This window comes from Acromyrmex echinatior, chromosome 5 (genome assembly GCF_024713525.1).
Source record: "Acromyrmex echinatior isolate Ae372 chromosome 5, ASM2471352v2, whole genome shotgun sequence".
In the NCBI taxonomy this organism is placed as follows: Eukaryota; Metazoa; Arthropoda; class Insecta; order Hymenoptera; family Formicidae; genus Acromyrmex; species Acromyrmex echinatior.
The window spans coordinates 14527470-14553232 of NC_141856.1; the positions used below are offsets into that span (position 1 = coordinate 14527470).

General features: G+C 35.0%; 1 protein-coding gene across 1 annotated transcript in view; it reads right to left on the reverse strand.

Moving 5' to 3' along the window:
* The window catches only part of rau (RA domain-containing protein rau), a 34807-nt gene extending 13695 nt beyond the window's left edge, over positions 1-21112 (reverse strand). The window contains exons 1-2 of the mRNA XM_011064992.2: positions 20558-21112; positions 18736-18955 (exon numbers count right to left, since the gene is read on the reverse strand). Of these exons, the coding sequence (XP_011063294.1) occupies positions 18736-18939 (204 nt within the window). The 5' untranslated portion in view covers positions 18940-18955; positions 20558-21112. The remainder of the gene's footprint in view (positions 1-18735; positions 18956-20557) is intronic.
* Positions 21113-25763: the final 4651 nt, after the last annotated feature.

Below are 25763 nucleotides of genomic sequence, written 5' to 3' on the forward strand. Positions count from 1 at the left end.
CCGGCCCTTCATTCGACGGTACAAAGGAGAAGCGATATCCTAAAGAAGAAAAGGGAGCACGTGCCCTCATTGCGTGCCCCGCTTTTACGCTGTGGCCCGTGTTCTTCGCAATGTGTTCTCGGTACATGGAACATAATACGGTCATGCTGGAAAGCTTCCTTCCTGCGAACGGCACCGTCGGCGTCGTGCGTAAGCTTCTTCTGGAGCCATATGGTATCGGGACTTCTTCCTTCTCGCGCAAGATGAAAGCGAAACCGCATGTTGTTACTACTCGTTGCACGGGCGACTGCATGCGCGTGCCGTCACGAGGATGCAATTCGCGTGATAGACGTGCCACGAACGGCTATTCTTTAAGCCGGATGCGTGACTCTAAACATTTCTCACCAATTGATTTTGTAATCAACGAGAAACGTTCTTAAATTATGTAATTGTCTTAGTTGTACTTTCATATTGGTGTTTAAACAAGCAGACTTAATTAAGATGATAGCTAGACGCATATGTATCTAACTAACAATAAGATATAAATACTTGTATTTCTAGTATATCTAATATAGGATGTTTTAATTTCACGTAGTATCAATGACAAAGCATAAATTGATAAATTAAAAGATACATGATATTTATATACCCATATATCATTGTACCTATTCATTTCAGTAATAACAAAGTCATCATCTACTCTAGCGAGTTGATGATAATGATGTACGTGCACTGCATTAGTGTATTATGAATGAATCGGATAATATACGTTGCAGCAATGAACTATACGGAAGCAGTCGAATTAATTGCAAGAATTGCTATGTGGAATTTCTTGAATTAAAATTTTCCGCAAAGATAAATTCTCTTACTTTATGCGATTTTAATTCACTTCATTAGTCTTGTTAAATTCTTGTAAAATTTTTTGTAAAATAAAAGAGTTTTGCAATTTCTAAAAATTAATAAATCATCAAACGACAAATAACGCAAGTGTTATTACATGACACTACCAACAGTAATCCGTGACCAATTGAAGTACCACAGACAGTTGTTTTATTTCCATCATTTTTTATATGAATGAGACAGGCTGTGTGTAGTGGACCAACGGGATATGGATCGTTTTCGAGTTTACATCCTGTCGCCTCTCAAAAGGCAGAACGAACATGGTGTCGCGTGCCAGTTCGCGTTTTTAAAAGAATAAGACAGCTGTGGTGAAGTGTCTCCCTTTTGCAAAGAAAGTACCGCCCGCGCCGTTCAACTAGGGTGGAGTACTCTTCCCGAGAAATGTCCCAAAAGTATTTCATTACAAAGAAAACTTCGTTCAAGGATGCAACGATTCTATCTTATCGTAAGAAACAAATATATAAGATGAAGAAATAGAGAAATACTATCCGGGAAAAATTTACTAAATCTTACATATTTCTTTGAATAGTACTAACAAGGGAAGAAGTGGTCCTCACCAATTTCAATGAAATTTGGCAGAATGATAGGGTGTGTTTTCCTGAACATAAATTACCCTCCATTTAAGCGTAGACGGTCTACCGTTTCCGAAATATTTCAATAATAAATTTGATAATGGCATTTACTTTAGAGTTTATTAAAATACTCGAGTATTTGTAACAATGGCAACAGCCTCTCAACTTATAGACTTGAGTTCGAACCACGCTAGCAATTAATTTTTTCCTATTATATAATTTATGAAATAATTGTTAATATCTTTTACCAAGTTTCATTGAAATCGGTCTGAGTCACTTTGGAGCCTCTCCTTGTAAGTAAACTTACTTACAGTAAATAAATATTTATTCAATAAAAATATGATAATAAAATTAATAGTTTTTATATTACAAAATAAACAAATGTTTCATTCAGTAAATATTTAGAACTCAAACAAATATTTACTAAATACAAATATTTACTATAATATATTTTTTTACTGTAATATAAAACAAGGAATACAAGGAAATAGAAACAGAAACGTTCACTAGGAAATTCTGTTATTTTATCTACTGCATATCTTATTGTGCGCAAACATTAGCACCATCGCATTTTTAATCTTCAATTCATTAGCTTGCAGTAGAAAATAGTTAGATTGCATGTTAGAATAGTTTCTTTTCACAAAATGCGTGAAAGCGGTGCTTCCCTGGAGAAACACTGTGTTACCAACACAAATTATACAGACATATAATACCGCTTTGTGCACACTTAATGTAACAATCTAACAATCTAACAACTTTCGAAGAACGGATATTCAAAGCGAACTCGACGCAGTTAACCGTGGGTGAATTGTTCATACAATTAGCAAACTAGATAAAAGATCATTTATGATCTTTGCATCAATTGTATCTAACACTGAACGGAATTGAAAAATGCGGTAACTGTCGTTATTAACAGTAAAAATATTCAACTCTTTCAAATATATAAATATCATTAATAATAAAAGAAATGAGAGCATTTCATAAGAAATGGCTTGTCCACGTTTTATATTTTTTTAAAATTAATTTAAAATGAACAAAATTTCTTTTTACGTAAAATACTTTTTATTGTATTACAATTATTTTTATTATTCTAAAATTATAAAATGTAACTATTTTTTTTTAATTTTGCATTCTTTATCGGCAGGAAATTGAGAAACTTACTTAGATAAGTAACCCATTGCCGTTACCGTCCTTTTTCTGAAAAATAATTCGTTACCATTACTTGTTACTGATTGAATAAAGTAACTATATAACTAATTAATTAGTTTAATGCTAAATCTATAATGCTTATGATTAATCGCAAAAAAACTCTTATACACATGCATTGTACATGTACAAAAAATTATGAAAATTAATATATATTTATTATCATTATCCAAAAAAATGTAACTGCGTTAGCATTATATTGTTATAAGTAAGAGGAGAACAAAAATGTAACGTCATCCGTTTGTTACAGAAAAAAAGCAATTGTAATAGTAACAGTGCAACGCGTTACTTTCCAACTCTATTGTTCAACATTTATAGCATTAGAAAAGGACTCTTAATCGATTCAATCATTCAATTAACATTCTTTTATTTTTCAATTTCATTGTTCGAAAAAAAGAAACGGGATTATTTACATACATTTAAGCATGTTGTTTTGATTACTTATACTCTTGTTGCCTGATCCAACACATTAAGAGAAGTAGAAGGTCGGTGACAGACGGTCGCAGGTCCGTATAATTGGTCCTTCCTCTCCTGCTGATTGTTTTAAACGAGAACAACTCGACCAACTTTAAGTCCCCTGTTACTACCAACACGCGCGCGATTATTAGCGACACATAGCCGCCAGTGCGTGGAATGCTCACATCCGGTTTGTAAAGTATGGAAGAGCGACAAAGCATCCTATCCTATGCTGGTCCGATGTAGATACTCTAATCTCATCGTACGTGTCTCACTAGTGATCTCTTGAAATAGGGAAACAAGCATAGTTATCATACTTGCGACTCATCAAATGTCTTTCTAGACGGAAGACAAATTAACACGTAATTTCGCGGAACGTCTTGTTGCATTATATATTAGTTTTGACCCACTGCATTGCGTTTTGTCTGATTAGACATATTTATTATTTTTTTATTTATTATAAAATTTTATATTAAGATTTTTTTATTATTATGTTACATTCTTTTCTTATTATCGTATTTTTTAAATTAATATGGTAGACTTTAAAAAAATATTTATTAAAATAAATATTGCAGATAAATATTAGTATAAATATAAGCTTTAATATACAAGCTTTTAAATTGAATTAGGCTCAGTCGCGCGCGCGCGATTACATAAATCAATTCAATGACTTAAATTTAGCTTTACGATTAGTCATAGTTTAGGAACGGAAGTTGGCGTACTATTAAACTTATTAAAGTCCAATTAAATACATCTACTTAAAGTGTCGATTGGAAAGCGAGAAGATATTTAGATGCACAATTGTACTGAAACTAATTTTGATTCTTATTAAATTTTATTATTTTATACATTATATTGTTAATATTTTTTCATATAAATTAACACAATATTTCTTTAAATTTATTTTATTGCAGAAAAGCATCTGTTGTCGTAGAATTAACAATATAGTATCAAATTAAATTAAATTTAGATAGTCGGTTTATAAATCTGGATAATCTATTTTCCTGATCTATCTAGTATCGGCATGACTGTGTGTGAGAGATAATTTATCTTCTGAAATATATAATGCAGTAATGTACAAGCTTGGATAGTGCGCTCTTCATGTTCATAACACGCGTACCGAAACATCCATTAAAGCTTTTCTCCTGATCTTAAGTGTTGAAGACATAATTATTTGTAGAAGTGGTGGATTATATATAGCCGGCATAAACAATCTCCTATAATTTATTACTGCATAATAAAACAATTTTTTATTGCATAACATATTATTATTATTATTCACTTAATATAAATTAAAATAAATATTATGATTCTATGACAAATATGTATAGTTAAAATTAAAACACAAAATTTCTCTACATCTTCATTAATAAAAATATATTTGTTGGACCTTTCAAATATAAGTATCTCCAAAATATTATTTTTCTTTTATGAAATTTTCGTTAAGAAAAAATTCCAAAGTTAGAAACACAAAAAATATGCCATAAAGAAACAATCCATAACTGAATTGTAAAAAAAGACAAAGAAAAAGAAGTTTACGCCATTTTTTCCATGATACATATCAAAACGATATTCCATGCAACTCTATAATTTACCTGCGATATATTATTTTTCGCAGTGATATGGGCACATGAGATAATTCGCGGGAGTCACGAAAGGGCTCAAAAGGAGCATGATCGTGCATCCGTGTGCACGATCACACTACTGTTTTTCCTTTGTGTCGGACTCCTTCGTCTTTCGTCCAATCACGTCGCCACGCTTCGTATCTCGCCAACCCGCCCTTGTTCCCAGTCAATGCACCGACAGTCTTCCGCTGGACGCACACCTGACTGCAGTCAGCGTAACCGCGACGATAACACCGACAAGGGTGGATTATCGTGAGTTAAGGTACCGGAGTTACCATGAATAATGCAACGTCGCGCCAGGAATTGCATGCCATGAAATTTATACAAAAAGGAACCGCACCAATCTTTTTTTCGTCAGCAATAATTTAAATCATATCTCTATAGCTTCATATTTCTATAAAAATAATATCAAATAAAAACAATATTATTTACGACAAAAAAAAATTTATTTATAATAAATAATTCATGATTATTAATTTGTATGATTATTTGATTATTAAAACTATGAAATTGATAACTTTTTAATGAGAAACAAATTTATTTTTTAATCGATTAAAACTTTCGTGTATCGATTGATTCGTAAATGAAACTTTTCTATCTGCGAAACATCACTAGGATTTTAAGTTATCATTTATGGATCGAAAATGGCACGCGGCGAAGCATGATGACTCTCCCTCATTTAACCCATTCTCTTGACTTCACTTGACCAAGTGTCAATAAGTCGTACACCATGACGAAAACAAAACTCACCGTAAAATTCAATCTTAACTGGCAATATTTTTTCAAATCAATTGAAAAAAATCATAAATTTCAAATAAATTGAAAAATCATATCATTTTCAATTTTTATTATAAATTAAAATTTATGATATAGGAAAAAACAGTGCTTTGTTAGTATCTAAAATTTAGTATCTGAAAATTAAATAGTTAAAAATTTAGCCGGTTGTTGATTTACAAATAATTTTGTGAGACAATCAATATAATTATGTACGCAAGTTGGTTGTCAGAGTGTCAAAACTTTTTATAGCATTTTTTTTAAATCCTATGTAATTATTTTGATAATCTAACAAAATTATTTTTAGATCTCCATATATACATCTAGCTAAATTTTTAAAGATCAGCAGAACACACTGTTTGTTCCATGCAGTAGTTGATAAATGATCATTCAAGCATATATATGTTATCAAAAAACGGAAAAAAAATCACAACTCGCGTTAACGAGTTGGAGGTTCAGAAAACGCAGGTGCAACATGCACCTGAAGTCAATAAATTCCTTTTTGTGTGCAATTGTAACTATCTATATATAGGTTGTCGAACACGAGACTTCGATGACGTATATCTTACCGAACTCTATTTCCAGAAGTTCGCCGTAAAACTAATATTGGTGTCGTAATAAGCTGTGAGTGAGTTCGACGAGTTCGTTGCACCGGAAGTGTCATGTTCATGCTTTAACTCTTTCGTCGGGGGCGTGAGGAACTACGGAATTGAGGTAGTTTATCCGTCAACGATAAAAAAGACTCTTAGGAAAATCTTTCTTTCTTTTATACGATGTTTATCATCACTATGCACATCTAGTCGTGAATGATAAGACTGTTTTTCTCCCAAAAATAATTTTCTGCAACATCATACATAGTGGATGATGAAGATACATTTCACGATATATTAAAAATCTATAGAAATTATTTAATAAAATTCGACACAAGTCGCGGTTAACATAATTTCCAGTTAACGTAAATTTTAATTATAATTTTGTTGATTGTTATTTTTATGAATGTAATTTCTTGTGTGCCACCCGTTACATCGTAGGGAAAAGATACGTGATATCTCTGTGGCGCCACATTAGTCATTATGTTATTAAAGTTACGATTGATCATGATGCTTAACGAATGCGTTTTTCTTTCACTCATACAATTGTGTGAGATAACACTAATTAATTTTGAATGCCCTATTCATAGCCATTAGGAAGAACGGATGATACTAATGCTATATACCTATAATTAGAATATCACTTATTTGTCATCACTTATATCGTCATTATTCACGTTCAACAACACGAGTGTCATTGGGACCATTAAACTGAGATTAAGAAAACGTATGTACAAATAGGTAAATAAATCTTAATAAACATTTAATTTGAGGAAGATACATTCGAATTAATTAACAATAATATTGTCTCATACTCGAACGGATTGTACTTGTATTATTCTTCCTGACACCCGATACGTAGTTCACAGACGCAGATATGCTGCGTACTGGCGCCGTGGCTATCATTACGTTGTTTAACTCATAATATGCCGTAACACGTACGCTACTGCACCCTGTATTACAATCGTTTACGCGTTTCAACGATCCGGCTCACACGTGTGCGTGTACAAAGCCGGCGCTCACACGTGCGCCATGCCAGACACGGTACGCTGATCGTCGCATCATCGTGTCGATGCACCATTATAATCATTATATGCATCACGCGTAATATACGCACGACCCGACTGTTATGGATGATAAACATACCTATACCGAGATATTAAGTGCATAGATAGTTTAAATGTTCTCAATCCAAGATTTATATCTTTTTTTTATGCTGTAATTATGTTATGTGTATTTTATTGCATTATGAGAAAGAAAGAGATGTCTTTTTTAATTATTTTCTATGGTATGGATATATAAATTAAAGCAATCTACATTCAGAGAAAAACCGTATATAATAGCAATTATATCTGTAAGTAACGGTCGCATTTAGAATAATCGATAAATGTGCAGTTTTATTTTTAAAATTCTATAATGTATGTATGTAATGTGAATGCATGCGTTTCCAAACAGAACAACAAGTCATTATGATATCAAAATGATGTCAAAATGACTTGAAAATCAAAAATCATTTTTCAATCATTTTCGATTCATTTTAATGTTATTTTGATGTTATCGACATTGATGTTTTCGATGTTATTTTGATGTTATAATTTGTTTTACTTAGCATCGCGTTCTGAATACAGGCCGACAACTGTATAAGGTTTATAATATAGATTACAAATTGCAGTATCTATAAAATGATTAATTTAATTATGTATATAAATTTTACATATAAAACTTGTATAGTTGTTATCTACTACTATATACCTTTTTCTCTGAATGTATGTTAGGCAAATTAATTAAAAATATAATTAATTGCATATAAATTAAAGATATATTGATTGAGTTCAAGACTTTTGACATCTGTATGTAATTTTTTTTCCCCTCCTAATAGCTACTTCCGAATTATTTCTAAATTTTTTTTTCAATTGCAAATTTTAAGTATATCCAATATAGAAACATACATTCCGATTTTGAATCATTTTTATCGACTCTCATCTCTTCCGGCCGATCCATTTTGGACCCACGTACTATCATATTTGTATGGGACACACAGAACTTCCGGTTGTTTTGAATCCATGTATAGATCCCATCCGGTCAGCTTTTGAATATCGGACAGGCCCGTTCTCCGGATCAACTGCATCCTATTCAGCATGATCATTGACATGCAGTCCTGTGCATCTCGTCGGTTGACTTTCAAAGGATGCAATTCACTTCTATATTCACAGACATTTTTTTAAATTCATATTTAAATTCAGACATTTAAATCCATATCTAAATTCAAAAACTATCAAATTTAACTTATTTGTGTATTTAATTGCAAGTAACCTATCTCTCTGAGCTCGAATAAAGTATTTTATTTAATAAATTATATAAATTGTTTATTTCTTAATCCATTTACTTCATTGTCATGTAGACGCTGTTCAGGTGCTTAAGCAAAATCAATTTCATATAATAGTTTTATTCGTTCCCTTCTTTATTTCATTATTCACTGTCAGGACATCGCCATAACTTCAGGATTTTCTACATCGTCGAGGAATAAACGGGCGCCCACGCTCTTTCCGATTCCCTCCGGAGAAGAAGACTTCTATGGAAAAAGTCTCGCGGCGATAAACTGGCCGAGTCCATAAAACGCCACGAATTGTCAGGGGTCAGTCGCATGACAGTTATCGACAGTGGTGCCTCTCGTATTATGCAGCCGAGGGTCTCCCGATTATTATGAAATAGCAACGGAATCGAACCGACGTAAGCAGTGTAGCGTCGAGATGCGGCGACGCCACCAAGCCATCTGGCGCACAGTGCTCCCATTCACTCTTCCGACATTCTGATCACCCCTCACTCACCCCTTCGTCGCCGTTGTAGTAAGTTTCTTCATTCGGCTTCCCCTTTCTCATTCGCCGACGCGCCGACCGCGGTATATCACAGTGCGATATCAATGCTTGCGGAGTCGCCGCGATAACCGTGTTTGCGTTCGCTCGCTGCGCGTGGAATTATTGCGACCAGAACAAACGTTATGTCCCGGTGGCCTTCGTAACGCAAACGAAGTGGCGATCGGTACGATAACACTACGACTATTTCTGTTTGCTTGAAACTTGTATCAAGCAAAAACGTGTGAAAAAACCCATCATTCGGCATTGCTATAAATAATATAAAAATACTATAAATACAAACGTGGATAGACTGTAATAAAAGGCTTACTATGCATATAAGTACATAAAAAAATTCTACGCCACCTGGTTTCCCTTTAAATTGCACATGCAAGAACTGGCCAAAGTGCACCACAAAGAACTATATCTCCAGAAAGTATATACTGCGAACACATTCTTTCGCTATGTGCCAATTCACAAGCAAATAAATGATCGGAATAAAATAAATGGTCGCACGAAACCTCGAGAGGCAATACGGAGATCCTCCTATCCTCAAATTTCACGTCCTTGTCAATTGCCATCGATGCCGATCAATGCTGTTCCTTCACGCGATTCCACCACAATTCAATATTCACAATGATTCGCTTTCATCACGATATTATGTCGCGTATCGTCTGTAGAAAGGATGATCTGCGGTTTCACACCGCGGTCAGAATACACGCACGCGTCCGCTCGTCCCGAGCGTTAACTTCCCAGAGTCGACGACGAAGAGAACCTGTTCGCACATCATTATGCTTTTGACCGAAGCAAGAGAAGATCCGATCCCGGGATCTCACATTACTTCCTCGCGACCGCAGAAATTAATCATCTCATCCTGTATCCCGACGCACTGTGTAATTTTTCTTTCGTCAGGCCTGTCCGTAGTTGTGTTTTCTTCCTTACTGTACACACATACATTGCGAAAAAAAACGTACCCTTACGAAAGCGGACTTTTAAAAATCCACTTTCTAACTAAAAAAAATAGGGTAGATACTATACAAGTTCGATGTTTTGACGCCTAAAATGTCTATGGATCGCAAATTGATTGTTTAGACACGTTATTAATAAAAAAGATCGATTCAAAAAATAATTAAATAAATCTAATTTTCTAATCTAACTAATGTTATGCATGTACTTATTGCAATAAATATGATAATAGAAGAGAGAGAAAATATCCAAATATTCTGTAGCATTTTATACGTGTTAAAATGTTGTGTATTTAAACAAATATTATTTACAAGAGAAATTGAGTTTTGTGTGTGAGGTATGAAGAATAGAGCTTAAATGTCTTTTAATTCCTTCGATCACTCCGTACCACCCCTTCCCGCCTATGCAGCATTGTGCTTAGACCATTATTATGCAAGGTCTATAAAGGCTGACGGAACCGTAAGAATTTTAAGTGTAACAATCAGCATTGTTCGGCATTGCACGAACGAGAAGCTTGACCATCTGCACTCAAACCACAATTGTCGAGCGGCCAGATGTTAAATGTATGTACGTTCATCGAACAAGAAAACCGACTAAGAAAAGATCTTTAAATAAATTGGAGAAACAAAGGCACGAGCACAAATGATGACTCATTGTTGCATAATGCAAGGACTTTTGCAAGCAGCCACCTGTTTAATTATGATTTTATTTCAAGATATGTCTTTGTTCTTAAACTTCTACATACCTCGGAAAAATTATAATTTTTAATTTATTTAATTTCAATTTTTTTTCAAATTTTTTTATTTATTTCGATAAATTTATCTTGTGAATGTTGTGAAAAACATCCAAGAACGTTCAGCCACATATCTGGCATGTGATACATATATTTTTTCACAATTGTGACACAATATTACCAGACACATGATGACCTTTTGAGATGTGAAAAGTTCCGATACTTTCCCAGGATGAGTAATCAAGGATATTCAAACGCGGATTCGCAGAACGCAATTTCTCGTCCTACGCTGACACAATTGGATATTTCGTAGTCTTGTGATGACACAAGACCTTTTGACGCTTTGGTTGGCAAGTAGCTGAGAGTATATTGCAAATGCATTAGCACGCGTTCACGCGTAATAATATGCAAGACGCCAACGTTATAGCTTCGAGTGTTCTTCGAAGAATTCTCTCCATTTGCATCCGTCTTTGATTACGATTATCATATTACAATAACTAATTCCTGAAACTAATAAATCCACTAGTACAGAAGCTTCTTCTATGCTGATAATCTAAATAGAATCATTAATCAATGCCTAATATAATATTCTTTCAAAAAGACCCATATACTCCTAATATCTCTCTCTCTCTCTTTCTCTCTCGGAATCATTATAAACGTTACTACAATTATAAACGTTGAAATAAAAATTGCTCAAGCTTTACTGATTAATAGAACGGCAAGCAGTTTTGCAACTGTTATAAAATTCTTCGAGATCAGTTTATATATTTAGATTTAGTGAGAGGAACTAAGGACATCAAGAATCATTTATGTTAAAGAGTCTCACAACAGTTGCAGAACTACTTTTTTTGCTGAACGTCAGCTAATGTCACTAAGGATAAAGAATTACTTCATTTCCAGAGTTTAATAAAAATAAATATATACAGGCTATCGTAAGGCACTGTAAAATTATATGAGTAGAACGTTATCGTTCTTACGCAATCGTGATTTTCAGACACGAATTGAGAAACTTTTACAATGTTTTATATCTCTCTTGTATGCAATTTATGACTCACGCCGTTTCTCGTTTTTGCACATTATCGAAGCTCCATTCCATTTTACGAGCGTGTAAAATATCTAATTTAACGGTGCGTACGGATCGCGCTTTCGTCCAAGTTTACCAGGTAATAATTCGCGGTAGCGTGAATGAATGTTACTCGCGGGATGAACACTTTCGCGTGCGCGAGCGGCCGGCTTCGCGAATGCTTTCACCAGTAACCCGTGACCAATGCCTGACGACATTCACGGCTCAAGAATTCTTACAGTCCTCATGAATAAAATTCACTCGCTCTCGATTCGCTGGATGCAGAATTCGTGAATTCTTTTCAGCGCCTTGTATATTTCATAAGTATACCAACAAAAAGACATAAAAAGAAACTATTTTTTTTCCATTACTTATTAACTTTCTTATTAGTATTACCCGCGGGAATAATTAGAACATAATAAAAAGATTCTTTTATTACATTTTATAAAAATAAATCATCGATATTTTTATTTATTTTCCCCATACCATATCGGGAGGTTTCCTGCGACAGATGATGAAATCATCTGCGACGGATCGCATGTGAATCACATAACGCCTGTACTCTCGTGAGACATATTGATATTTTCGTACATCTCTGCAGTTTCATTGAGTCTGCGTCATAGTGTGCATAATTCGATCGTTGGGTGCGTACTTGGGAAGTGAATAAGCGTCATATTGCGTAATATGTTGATTATCTCGGGCGTTAAGCAATGAATTCCGGTTCACTGCCGACTGGAGTGTTAAATCGCGGATGTAGCGCTACACTATTCCCGCGTGATAATGGTCAAGCATTTCAATTAGGAATTATCATGCGGTGGCATTGAACAGGACGAGAACGCTCGATCGGGCGAGCCGGATGAATTTTGCTGAGTGGGGAAGTCTCGCTGAGAACCATCTAGTTTCTAACTATTCATCCGTTTATTAAATCTACCGCATCATTTTATATTTTTAGGCCTATATATTAAATGATATATTTCCTTCATTTCATTACGCATTCTCTTCTATTTAATCCTCGAGCAAATAGAGTTATTTGGATCCGAAGCAAAAATTGTAAACAGTATATAATATAATGTATATAATACAATGTATATAATACAATGTATGATTGGTATTATATATTCTAAATTATAGGTAAAAAGAATTTTGATCTAACAATTCGTGGTTAAAATGAAGGTTCACTTACATTGTCTATTTCAAACAGAACTTTAGAACCTAAGTATAGTTTTATATCTGCAATTAAGAGTTAATTACTTTTTTAGAAATTTTGTGAAAGCTCTGTTTCAGATAACTGTTTTAATCTTTTTAAAACATTTATTTTCAAAGCCCCAATATTCGATTACAGACGGAGATAAATTTGGAAATTATTTTTAGAGATTTCCGGTAGTGATTAATTAGTGGAATTTGTAGTCCAGCTTCCGTTTTTTTTTCCCCCAATAAACTGGACGCATTGCTTTCTCTATAAATAAATTGGTAGAACAGCTTCTTCTTTTCGTTTATCTGCTAGCATTTCGACTCAATCAATGGTTTTCAACTGGCTTATCGGTGCCGTTTACCCGTTTTTCCACGAACTGCCCTCATATCCATAAAGAAATAAATCTGGTGATTAGCGTTGCTCGTAAGAATAGAACGAGATTCAACTCGAACGAGATAACGACGCGAGTGCGGTGTAACTTTTTTTCTTGTTTGCTGATATTCGTTACTAAATATGAATGAAACGATTGATGGATTCTCGCGGGCATTGCGTTTGAGGAACATTAAATCGCCATCGAGAAAGTGTTTCAGAGAGAACGTCGTTACGTTAGGGAATCCATAATCATTTTGAAGGTTTCTGCGTAACCGCACGATAAGACAGAGAATCTTGATCTACTTTTTTATAATATACTATATATGTGTAACAAATTTTCTTTATTATTATTCAAATATATATTTAACAAATCAAATCTCTGTATAATCAGAAAAATCCTTTCAAATAACTGTTTTTCAAAAAATGAACAGATAGTTTTTTTAGAGGCTCAATCAATGACGCTTCCGGACTCGATTATTCTTATCGCATGCAATAGAGGATTGCTCCTTGTTGTTAGTAGTTAACATAGTACTTCCGGTCATAATCTTGAACTTAGCATACAGTTATTCTTCCCCTAACATGTGATAAATGCATTGCGATACAACAGACTTTGCGATAATATTTCCACGTTTTCGACGGAGAGAAACAATTACGACCTATATTCTTGAGAAGAATTACGCGTCTGAGATATCTTTCTGATAAAAAATTTTTATCTCTCACATATACGATACGATATCGTCTGTCGTGAGCTTCCACGTGTAAACGAAGTCTTGATCTGAAAAGATTATGCATTGAATACGTCATCTCAGTTACATCAACAACGAGGAATTCCTCATCATTGATGATGAAAAACCAGATGTAATTCCTACTTTTTACTGTGACAGAAGTGTTTTCGTACGGTTATAGTGTGTTTGCTTAAGATCGTCCATTCGGTAAAGACTCCCAAGCCTCCAATCCATTCGAGCAGACGAGTTCATCTCACGTTCCCCTCAGAAAATGCAGGCGGATAATAATCTATAATTATCTTCGGCGTAACAGAAGAAACGATGCGCTGCGCGTTTGATGCTCCGTAAATAGTTGTTAAAGATGGCGACAGAACCGGATTGGAGAGCCGATCGGCACGAAAAGTTGCAATATGCAACTGATGAACCATCAATCGGACATATAAGCACAGAAAGAAACATCATTTTTATACCGAAACAAAACCGAAAATCATAAGAAGTTCCAAGATTCCAGTAGAAGTGATTTTAGGAAAAATAATAATATTTCGAGAAAAGAGAATTTCGTTACAGAATGTAACGATAATTTTAATGAATTCATAACATAATACTGATTTTTAAGTAATTTCTAATTAAAAAATCATTATCACGTCCAGAATTCATCATAAAATTATCGTTAAAAGTATATCAAATAACATCATTATGATTTTCCCTGAAGTACTTACTTTTATTTGATGTTATCTCTCTTATTATGATTTTGTGTTCTATATTTTTTTATCTTTCTCAGACATTGTTGGACATTCCGCAAAATATGAGAGAATTATAGATATAGGAAAGGCTCCTTTGATGAGTTATATCCTGATTATAGACTATTGTGAATCACCGTACGGGTTTGTCATCGTACGGGGCTTCTTCCACAAAGAAAACTTCGAAGAAGACATTATCCGCTCCTTTTCTGTATCTCTTCCTTCGGTCTTTTTTTCTTTACGTCGCATCGTTATGCGGGTGAGGCGGCACGTAATAATTAACGCAAACACACAATTTTTATTATGTGCTTTTTATACCCGTCTTCCGTGAGAGAGAGAATCGGAGCAGGAAGAGGAAAAGCAATGTTAGTGAATATTGGAGGAAACGATCTTAGAACGTTTTTATTCTCTCACGTACGTGCATATAATCGTACGTACCTGGATGTTCCAAAGAACTCGAGAATAAGTTGATTACGCTAGTGACGAAATAATGACCAATGACTCTACAGTAAATGCAAGTCTGAGACGGCGCGACCCCTTATAGAGTTAATCAGGATATAGAGAAAGATATTTATGATAATATCTCTATTATTGCTGTCATATTATTATTATTATTGCTGTCGCATGATAGCCAAGTCGTAAGATTTATTATATTATCGCATAATAGCCCAGTAAATAAAGTAAACATCAACTAACAAAATTATAATTTTTACATTCAATAATATAATATAACACAAATAGTAAATAAGTTACAAATCATATTGTTGAATGTAAAATTATCTCTTCGGTCGATGTTTGTCATAATTTCACCAATATAAATGTAATATAACACAGTTGTAAGTAACAGTTACATTGTTGAATGTAAAATATTATCTCTTGTGTGAATGTATAATATTTCATCTTTTCATTACCGTGTTTCATTACCATAAGCTTTCCGCTAAAACTGTAAAAATAAAAACGAGATAAAATCTGTACAAAACTGTTCTTCATTGTTCAAATGAATTTTCATGTGAATTTTTTTTCGCAAAGTTTGCAACTACGCGTTCTTTGAGAGCACCTGGTCGCGAATAAGAGAGGTCATCACATTGTGAATTCGACCTTCCTAGAGTCACCGAAGCGAGAAACGTTCCTACTCCGAGGGAAATTACGGGACAACGAACGTTTTCGAAATCTTCTACATGTCGTGCCAAAGATGATTTCGTCACTTCCGTTTTTATTATCTTCATGATAGTGAAAGATAGACAAGTGCAATTTTCTCTTTCTAAAAAAATTAGACATTACAAAATCAGATGTAATAGATACTCAATTGAAAAAAATGAAATTGTTCAAATATGCTTAAAAATCTGACGTTTTCGATGAAAAAATGACTGACGATATAGGATTCAATGCGACATTGCATTAAATAGTGCATGTTGATAAAAACTTGGCATTTAGTTGGAATAATAAAATTAAGCTTATCAAAATTATCCAACAACAAACTGTAGAATCACAAAGAAACCGGAAACACAGCCTACCGCATCGGATATTATCGCAAGGGCTAGGACAAGTCTGGGACTAAAGGCGTAACGAAATATAGACTTCCATCTTGTGCAAGACACATAGTACTCATTATTTCAATATTTAATTAATTTTATGATCTAATATTTATTAATGTCAAAAATTAAAAGAAATGTACAGAAATGCATTGAAAGTAAAGATTCCAAATGTGTGACTACCAAGCGATGGCGCTTCTCTCACGTGTCTAGTATTGCAGTGTTAATTGGGAAAAATATGGAATTCAAGTGTCAGTAATTGGCCAAGGTTCTTTGCAAACATACCGCCTAATCGTGACCAAGCAATAAAAAACTCTGTGTAGACCGGCAGTCTCGATTAAGTGGATCCGCTATGGCTACAGTCGCTCGTTTAGTTTTTCACTGCGCATTGTGAACGTGGTTGCAGTATGTGTGACATCACGGTATGCGGGGTTCTCACAGAGAATCCTCGGTTCCAGTGACAAAAACTGCGGTGTATATGTATCTTATGCTTTGAAAACGGGGATCTTGTCGCTGCTTTCTATTACTTCCCACAATAAAAAGAAGATACTTCTTGTCGGGATAAAGATACTTGCAGAATTTATAGCGCCATAATATCTCATAATTAAAAATTTAATTCCAAACAATCATCATCGTATAAAGTATTTTATACGACTGACATTATCCGTGAATATACTTATTGGATTAAATGAAGTCATTACAATTATAATTAGAATGCTAATTTTTTTAAATCTACATTTCGTACGTTATTAAGAAATTATTTATCAAGTATAATCACACGAAGAAGTATACACGACCGGTATCTCGGACTAACGGAAGCGACTTATATATTCCGCGACGACCTCTGCAACCCGCGTGCGAAACGGGTCAGACGAGCGTAAATACAATGAAAAGTCTTTGCCGCGTAGGCATAGAGGAAAATCGTGTAATATTTAGAACTCAAGTGGAAACGAGGATAGAAACGTTTACATGGATACATTAAAAATTCTAAATATGTCGACCTTGATCATAATCAAGCGTACAAAATTGCAAAAAATATTTAATCACCTTAGGAAATTCCTGTTGCTTACAACCGATTACATTATTTTATTCACGTGAAAAATATCCACAAGAAAGACTATTCTCTTTCGGATAAATCTGTTTCCTAAAATTACCCTAAAATCGTTATTTTGCATTTAAAGTTCGATTTAAAGAAACATAATAATCGTTAAGAGTATCCGCTATTTTTCGGACGGGAAGGAGAAGGCGAGATTTCGGGTGACAGAATAAAGCATGTGTTCAACGATCTGTACAGATGGTAAAGAAAAATATGCCCTTCCTAAACGTCTCTTGCCGGGATGAAGACTCTCGAGAGACTCATGTTTCTGTTCACGCAAAAAGGGACGCGAAACCGCACGAAGCCGTGAGAAATTACACTGTCATTGAAAGCAGTCAACTTACAAATATTCCAAAACATCGACTTTACAAGGCAGCTATTATTTCAACAATATTAATTGTTAGAGTCTGTCTTATATAAATATACAATAAGATTCTTTAATATTTTATTAGAAGCATTTTTATTAATGCTATTATCGATCTATTTATATATAATATATATATAATCTATCACTTTATTATATTTATAATTGCATTCAAAACGGTATGACGTGTTATTATAGATTAAGTAGCAGAAATAATTATGGATTAAATATGACGAATCCATCAAGCGCCGTCAGGCGGACACACGTGATCCAGCTGTTAATAAGTGTTCAGAAAACATACTGCTCTCATTTTCGCTAAACCGCTTTACATCACTTAACAGATCGCCCGTGAATGCTATTTTGTTTTCTTCATTTATTTTATTGGACGCAACATGCTTTTTACACTCTCCCGCGTTGTTCTTAACCATCTCCTGCAGGCGACATGAAACCGTCATGCGTTTATATTATAATAATAGCCCTATCATGCTTTCATTCGCATTATACGTCAGTTGAATTATTGAGTTTACTGTTAAATATAAAAAATATTTCAAGAATAAAATCTTCGCATATTTATCAAATAAATTTCTCTATCGCAACAGGCAATATGTGTATAAATAAACAAAATTTATCGAGAATATTAATCGAGAAATAATCTTATCCGTGTTAGCGGTTTAGAATCAAGTGCACTGAAAGAAAAGATTGCTTGCTGCAATTATTTAGACAGTAAAATATGGTATAGCATTTTTATACGATTACAGCAACCAGTTTTTGGTTGTAGCAGCAAATTTTCAATTGCGTTAGCCTATCCGCAATGTCAGTATATGAGTTCGATATAAAAATACTATGCCATATTTTACTATCTAAATTGTTGCAGCAACCAATCTTTCTTTTCAATGTGGAATTCTCCTGGTTTTCATTTCCGGATTAACAATTCTACGGAAGTCTTCGCTATAAATAGTAAATCCTACAAATGTGTGGGAACATCACAAGGTACTCACCTGTTGGGGCGCGGTATCAGCCGGGGAGAAGCTCGACAGGGCGGTTAAGGGTGCTAGGGACGCGCATGAGGATGCTCTCGAGGGTGGCGGTGTGTGACCGGGGGTAGGACTTCCGCTTCCGCAGCTACTCGCGCCGCCGCTGGAAGAGAGGCTCACGCTGTCCGCTCGCCCTCTCCACGGCGAGATAGACACGTGCTTCAACATTCCTTCTTGTTCGTACCTGAAATCAGGATCCATGGATCGTTTGAATATTAAATCGCGAGCGTTGAGCTGAGGAAACAACATAACTAGCACAACCATAAACTGGCTATAAATTCGATTAATTTGTTCTGATGGATGGAGGCAATGCGATAACAGTTCTCAACTCCCACATTTTATCAAATGTTCCTTTCACCTCTTTATCTATAATTATGTTCAAATAGTCGATTTACGTTAAAAGATCTGCATAACAAATCAGCAAAGTATGCATAATAGGAGCTTTGATATACAGAGCGATATGTGGAGAATACATAATACAAGAAGATTGCGATAAAAAACTCATGACCTACTGCAGGTTTAAGAACTACTTATTTTTTAGGGACGTTACAAGCAACACAAGTGAAATTGTCGCTCTGAATTTCACTCGGCGTGGGTTTCCGCCCATGTGTAATGGATTCTTAAGAACATTTACTGGAAGTCGCATGGAACAGCCTACATTTGAATTAACCTCTTTGTGCGTTTCCTTTCGCAAGGTCGTAGAAAAACCATAATTGATACGGCGGTCTTTCGACGATAAGTAGTGTCCAGCTACTGTGATTGCTGGGCTCAACAAACGTGGAAAGTGGCGGGAAACTCGCTCGTAGAAAAATCGGACGGTGCACATTTAAAAGCGTGGCCATGTAATTTGATGTCGGAGTGAAACCAGGCGGTTGCAATGTCCGAAACGGTGTCCACGCACGCCTATTGCATGTGGAAAGCAAGAAAAAGCATACGCGCTCGAATAAACATTAAAGTCAGCTGCAGGTACGGAAAGTCAGAAGCTTAAAGATCGAATGTGCAGAGTAAACGGATGCTTTTCCGCTAACTGCGGGATGTTGCAGGGAAGGGAACCCAATGAAAATAATTTCTTCCTTGCCTTTGTCATTATCAAATTATGCTTGTATCATTGTACCGCATTATTTATAATTGTTGTACACAGAGTTGAAAAAGTTACTTTATAAGTCACTTTTTAGATTACTTTTTATGTATTTGTAATAGAAATTGAATACAAAAAGTAATACGAAATTGAAGCAAATGATAAAATATCTAATATAAAAAATAAAATACTCGAATTTATTATACTCAATTTCTATAATAAAAAGTACTTATAAGTAACTTGTAAAGTAACTTTCCCAATCCTGATTATATATTTATGTATCTATATATTCATTCAAGATTCTTTTTATAAAAAAGAAGTATAAAGTAACAGTTTATTTTTTATATTCTTTAGACATCTAAATTAATAAACAATAAACAATTACACATGTTTTTTTTACTATTAATTCAAGATAGAAGTCATTCTGCATAGCTTTGGAGTACAATGTATATTAATAATGCGCTGCAAAATTTTCCATTTGGAATTGTAATAGGAAACAGTAGTGTTTCCTGCGATGCATCATCGGCGGACCGATGTGTTGCGGTCACGTGCATCCGAAGGACACATCGGCATATCATTACGAGCGCAGTGAGAGGCGGGAAGGAAGCTCGTACGCACATTTCTGATTTTTAAAGAGAAGAAAAACGAGCCGATATGTCGCGAATATCAAACACAAATTTTATATTATTCTCAGTATTGTATACTCACTTCAATTAAATTCACAGCTGAGCGGCCTGCACACGCAATAGCCCGCGCGTCAATACGCGCCAAACATTCAAAGTTGACGAATGTGCGGCATTGACATCATTCAAGTTCACTGTCTCAAACTAGAGAGCAATTTACGCGCGACGGTCACAACACACGAACGGATTCACCACCAGTCACAATTGCGTTGGGTCGACAGAATGATAAAAGATTGCCGGCGCGCATTTCGGCATAAGATCCCGCATAGATAAGTCGCTTCGCACATTTCACACGAAGTAAATGGTCCTCGAATTGTTACTTAAACAGACATCGTGTAACGAATGTTAAAATATAACGAGAATTTTCTCGAAGAAAATTCGTCGAAGTTCGAGGTAGATCTGAGATCGATCTGAAACGCACGGTGATGGATGCACTGCAGTGCGCGCTCCGCGAGCGTTCTGTCGCGACTGGTGAACGCGCGAGTAAAGCGACATAGTAAGCCTCGCGAACGGACGAGGCAGAGGAAAGAGAACGACCTTCTTGTGTAGTATATGCGGTTGCATGTACGCGTGTCCGTCATCGTGTGCGTGCGCCGAGGAACTGCGGGGGCGATGACGGTACCCGCGTTTGTAAGAAGAAGGGCACATATCCACGGAACCAGCCGCTCGCTCGAAGAAACGGGCCCTACTCTTGCTCCAGAAGTTTTTTCTTACGTCGCAGACGAGAAATACCCACCTAGAAAAGGAGGGGTTAATGAGACTGTAAATTGAATACTTGTGCGCAAGATAGAGAGGTTGTAATTGATAAATTCATCGCGTATTATGCGTTTATACGTTTACTTTAAAATATATTAAGAATTATTAATAAAATGTAGTAACGATAAATGTTACTTTTCTTTAAAATTCCAATTTGTATTCTTATTCCAAATTATATTTGGAATTATATTTGGATTTATAAATGACAATTTATGAAATGTATAATTTGAAACAAATATAAATTAGAATTTAAAAAAAATTAATATAAGAGAGTTGTATTGCGATTATATTTTGTAGATCTTTCGTATAATATTATCTTTTAATATTTTGTAATATTTTTGTATATTTATAATATTTACTATTACATTTATTATGTATTTATATATAAAAATTGTTATCAATAGCAGCAATCACGCGAAGTAATTCGTAAAAATAGTTAATCCGAGTTGGAAAAGCGATCTGAGATTATTTTATTACGTAAAGAAATTAAGATATAATATAATATGGCACAACAAGTTCCGCGTTGTATTGTTGAAAAAGAAGTGAACTACACATACATGTATGGCAGCTGAGTTTCGCACCGTGGGGAAAGAGGTCCTCGATCAGTTCCTCGGTCGTTACAGATAAGCACGTCCGGCAATTTTATCTTATATTAGCTGTTCCGCGTGTAAGAGTCTCTACCGATTTGTGTCTGAGGTAAGAGACGCGTAGGAGCCATTACGCAATGGCAGTAGCGTATGCTCGTTAAGGTAATCATCATCAGGATCAAAGAGTGTGGCGACAGCGACTTAACATCCGAGGCATATTAAGTCCCTGTGAATTTCCTTTTCTTTTGTCTGTTGAACCATTCTGGCGTACAATCATGATTGCGAGAAAGAGAGGAATTTTGTGAAATCAAATATAATAAAATCTAACGCTAAACTTTGTACAATTTAATATTATAATATTTATTTTCATGGATAAAATGTTTTTTAACGTATTATAAAAATTAATTAATTTTTTTCTATAGTGAAAATTAATCAAAATTTCGACTGATTAACTGATGTTTAAACAATCGAATCATTCATAGAGAGAGAGAGAGTTAAGAGATTGCTTATTTGACTCATGCTCGACCAACAAATCTTCATTCTTGTTTCCTTACGGTGATATTTTATATACACGCCTGTACCTGTCACATTCGAAAAGAAGAAGAAAAAAAATAAAACACGAGAGTCGCATCCTACGTGATCGTCCGACGAGCGACTGCATGGGCGTCGAGCTCACATCGAAGAAAGAAGGGTTTACGTCTCTGTGAAGGAAAAGTAAGAGACGTACGTGGGAGTCGGCTCGATTCGCTCAATAACGTTGTGTATGCTTCTCCTTTCGATTTAATAAACTAGTTATACGTGCCGGCCAGCAAAAACAATAACTCGTGCCTGAGATATTCGTCGATTCGAGGAAAATATGCCGTATGTATTTATAGCAATTTAGCCGCCATTATACTTCACGATCTAAATCGGAGTGTATATTTGCATTTGCATATAGATGCTATCGCGCTTGTTTTCATGGAGGAAAGAAGAAGGAATAAAAGCACGCCTTCCGATGTGTTACATCTCACGATTGAGTTTTCCAACTAATATCGTAACTGCATTACATTTTCCGACGGTGATTCATTAAAATGATCTTTAATAAAGCCGTTGAAAGAAACACTTGCCAAGCAGTCCGCAGGTACTCGGGAAGGTGTAGGCTTTTGAAAGGAAAGGAGCGCGTGATTAGGCACCTGGGTGGCATTTACGATGCAGTAGATACAACGTGGGGTGGTCGACACGTGTAATTCGAGGCCAATCTTGAACGTGTAGGCGTGTCGAAAATAAGGGATGTCTTTGAAATACTTCGGCACACTTATATGTATATAATTTAAGAGCTGAAATCAAGATTATAAAATACTCGGAGAAAATTGGAGCTTTCTCCAATTGTTTTCAATTATAATCCCAAAGTTAATGGTCATAAATAATATTGAAGTAGAAAAAAGATCTGAAATTTAATTAAAGTTTGTCGATTCAGCTTAGCGTCCCTGCATTCTGTAACTCTTCACAATTATGTTATCGTTATATTATCGCTATCGTTCTATTATCGTTGCGCAGCTTTTGTATTATATAATACGCAACAACAATATAACGGTAACGACACTATCAGTAAAAGTAACAGATCACATCTTACATCCATCAATTATTTATAAATGACTACTTTTCCCAGGAATGTATATCGACGCTTAGTTTCTTGAATTTTTCCCATTGAGTTCACCGGGGTCGAGAACCCATGATCGCCGGTTGTGGAAAAACGTCACTAGTCTAACGGTGGCATGTCTGTAAGAAACTGCGAGTGACTTCGGTCTGGTCGAGCCGACGCGAGATTGCGGCGCGTTGCAACTTGCGACGCTAAAGAGTTCCACGGCAGCAGCCACGCGTATTATCGCGATTCGGTCGTGCAACACGCGTGCCTTTTGTCGCGGACAAGGGGCTTCTCTGTGGAAGGTCCTTCCATCAACAAGTTCTGGCTTCTCTTACGATGATCTCGGGGAGAAAATTCAATTAGCTTTGCCAGGCTAGATTGCCCGCGCCGGTGCAGCTGCAATCGGCAGATAAGCTAGTACATGCGCGTGCAGCGGCGACTGCCGACAATGCGAAATGTATGTGCACGTGCGTTGAGTTTCATGAAGTGGCACAGGCTTATCGCTGACACGCAAAAGGTATGAGCGTCGATCTGTCGCGTCAACTCATTGTCATGATGAATATTTTTGTAAGACTGCAAATATTCTTTTTATTATATCCCATTCGACACAAATTAAAAGTAACATAATATCAATGTTATAATTTTGCACTCAAAAATGTAATTGTTATGTAACCATATATTAAATTACATTTATATTGCTGAGTATGAAATTATAACATTAATGTTATTTTTAGTTAGTGTCAATTGATATAATGGAAGATACAATGGATTCTACAGTATTATGTATGCAGAATAATTATATCGGAATTAATCAATCGGTTTCAATGTAAAAATTTGTACAAACAATACAATAATATGAAAATCTATGAAATAACTTAGAAAATACTCTAAACAAAGCCATTTGCATATTATTAGAATATCTAAATATTTCCAACTATCACGGATAGAAAATATTTGCTGTGAACGCTAATCCTATTCTATAACAGCAAATTCTATTTGCAAAATATAGGAATTGTAAATTATCTAGGATGTAATAAATATTTATTCTTTTTACTCTCTACAAAAATTATTTGCAACAAATATAAAATATTTGTCAAATATACAAAATTTAATTATCAAATATTTGCTATAAACAAACAAATTTGATAATTAAATTTTGCGATCTCTTTGCGTTTATAGCAAAATTATTTTTCTTCGTAATTTTTTAAATCAATTATGTTTGCTCTTTTCTTTAATACAATTCTTTAACATAATTCTTTTTGGATTTAATTCTAAGATTTAATGTTTAAGTTTAAGGTTAGTAATCGTAATTTAATATTCCTTTTGCATAATTAATTGTAAGTTATTATATTCCTTTTACATAATGGTTGAATAATTATCGCGTTTTATATTAAGACAGGTTGGACTATAGATATGAAAGAGTAACCACTACGTCGTTTCAATGAGACTGCAATCACATTTTTCATTTTCAATCTAATAGTGACGTAATGACGTTACATGAATTACATGTCATTATCGCCAAGTACATAGCAGTTTATCAGTTTAGTCTATGGAACCTGTTTATACTCACCGATAATAACATATAATTTAATGGCTTTATATCAGTCATCATGAAGATGATCAAACACAATATATGGTCAAAATATTGCATCAAAATGTTATAGCATTCGTCACAATTATAATTTTTATGACAAATTTTTATGATCCATAATTTGTCTGGATTTTGTCGTAGTATATAGATATATAACGAATTTTAATTTATGGAATTAAGTGACCGACGATAAAGACATCACTACGTTCACTCGTATGCAAATTCCACGAAGTCGATGACCACTCGAGAACCACTCGGGACCGACGATGGGGAGGGAATGCAAGAGGAGAAATCGGAACCATGGTGGTCAGTTACTTTGGCCGTGTACACGAGCAGAAAGTACGACGACTATAACGGACTATAGTATGCGCAGGTTACTATGGGACTTTGGTAGAGCAGCGGTCCAGCCCAGTGGATCCCATGGTGTAGCATTACTTTCCCACAGGCGAGGCTCTTCCTCCATGTTGTATGTATACGTATGCGATTCTTTCCAGACGTGCATCCATCGTGCACCTGCACACGCCGACCTGTGTGTATGCGTGCTCGAGAGAGACAACGAGAAAGGATATGTATCTCACCTTGCAAGGCGAACCTGTTATTCGTCAGTTCGCCGAAACCAAAGAGGAAAAAGAGAAGATCGACGTAACCGTGTGTTACCGCCTGAAAAATAATT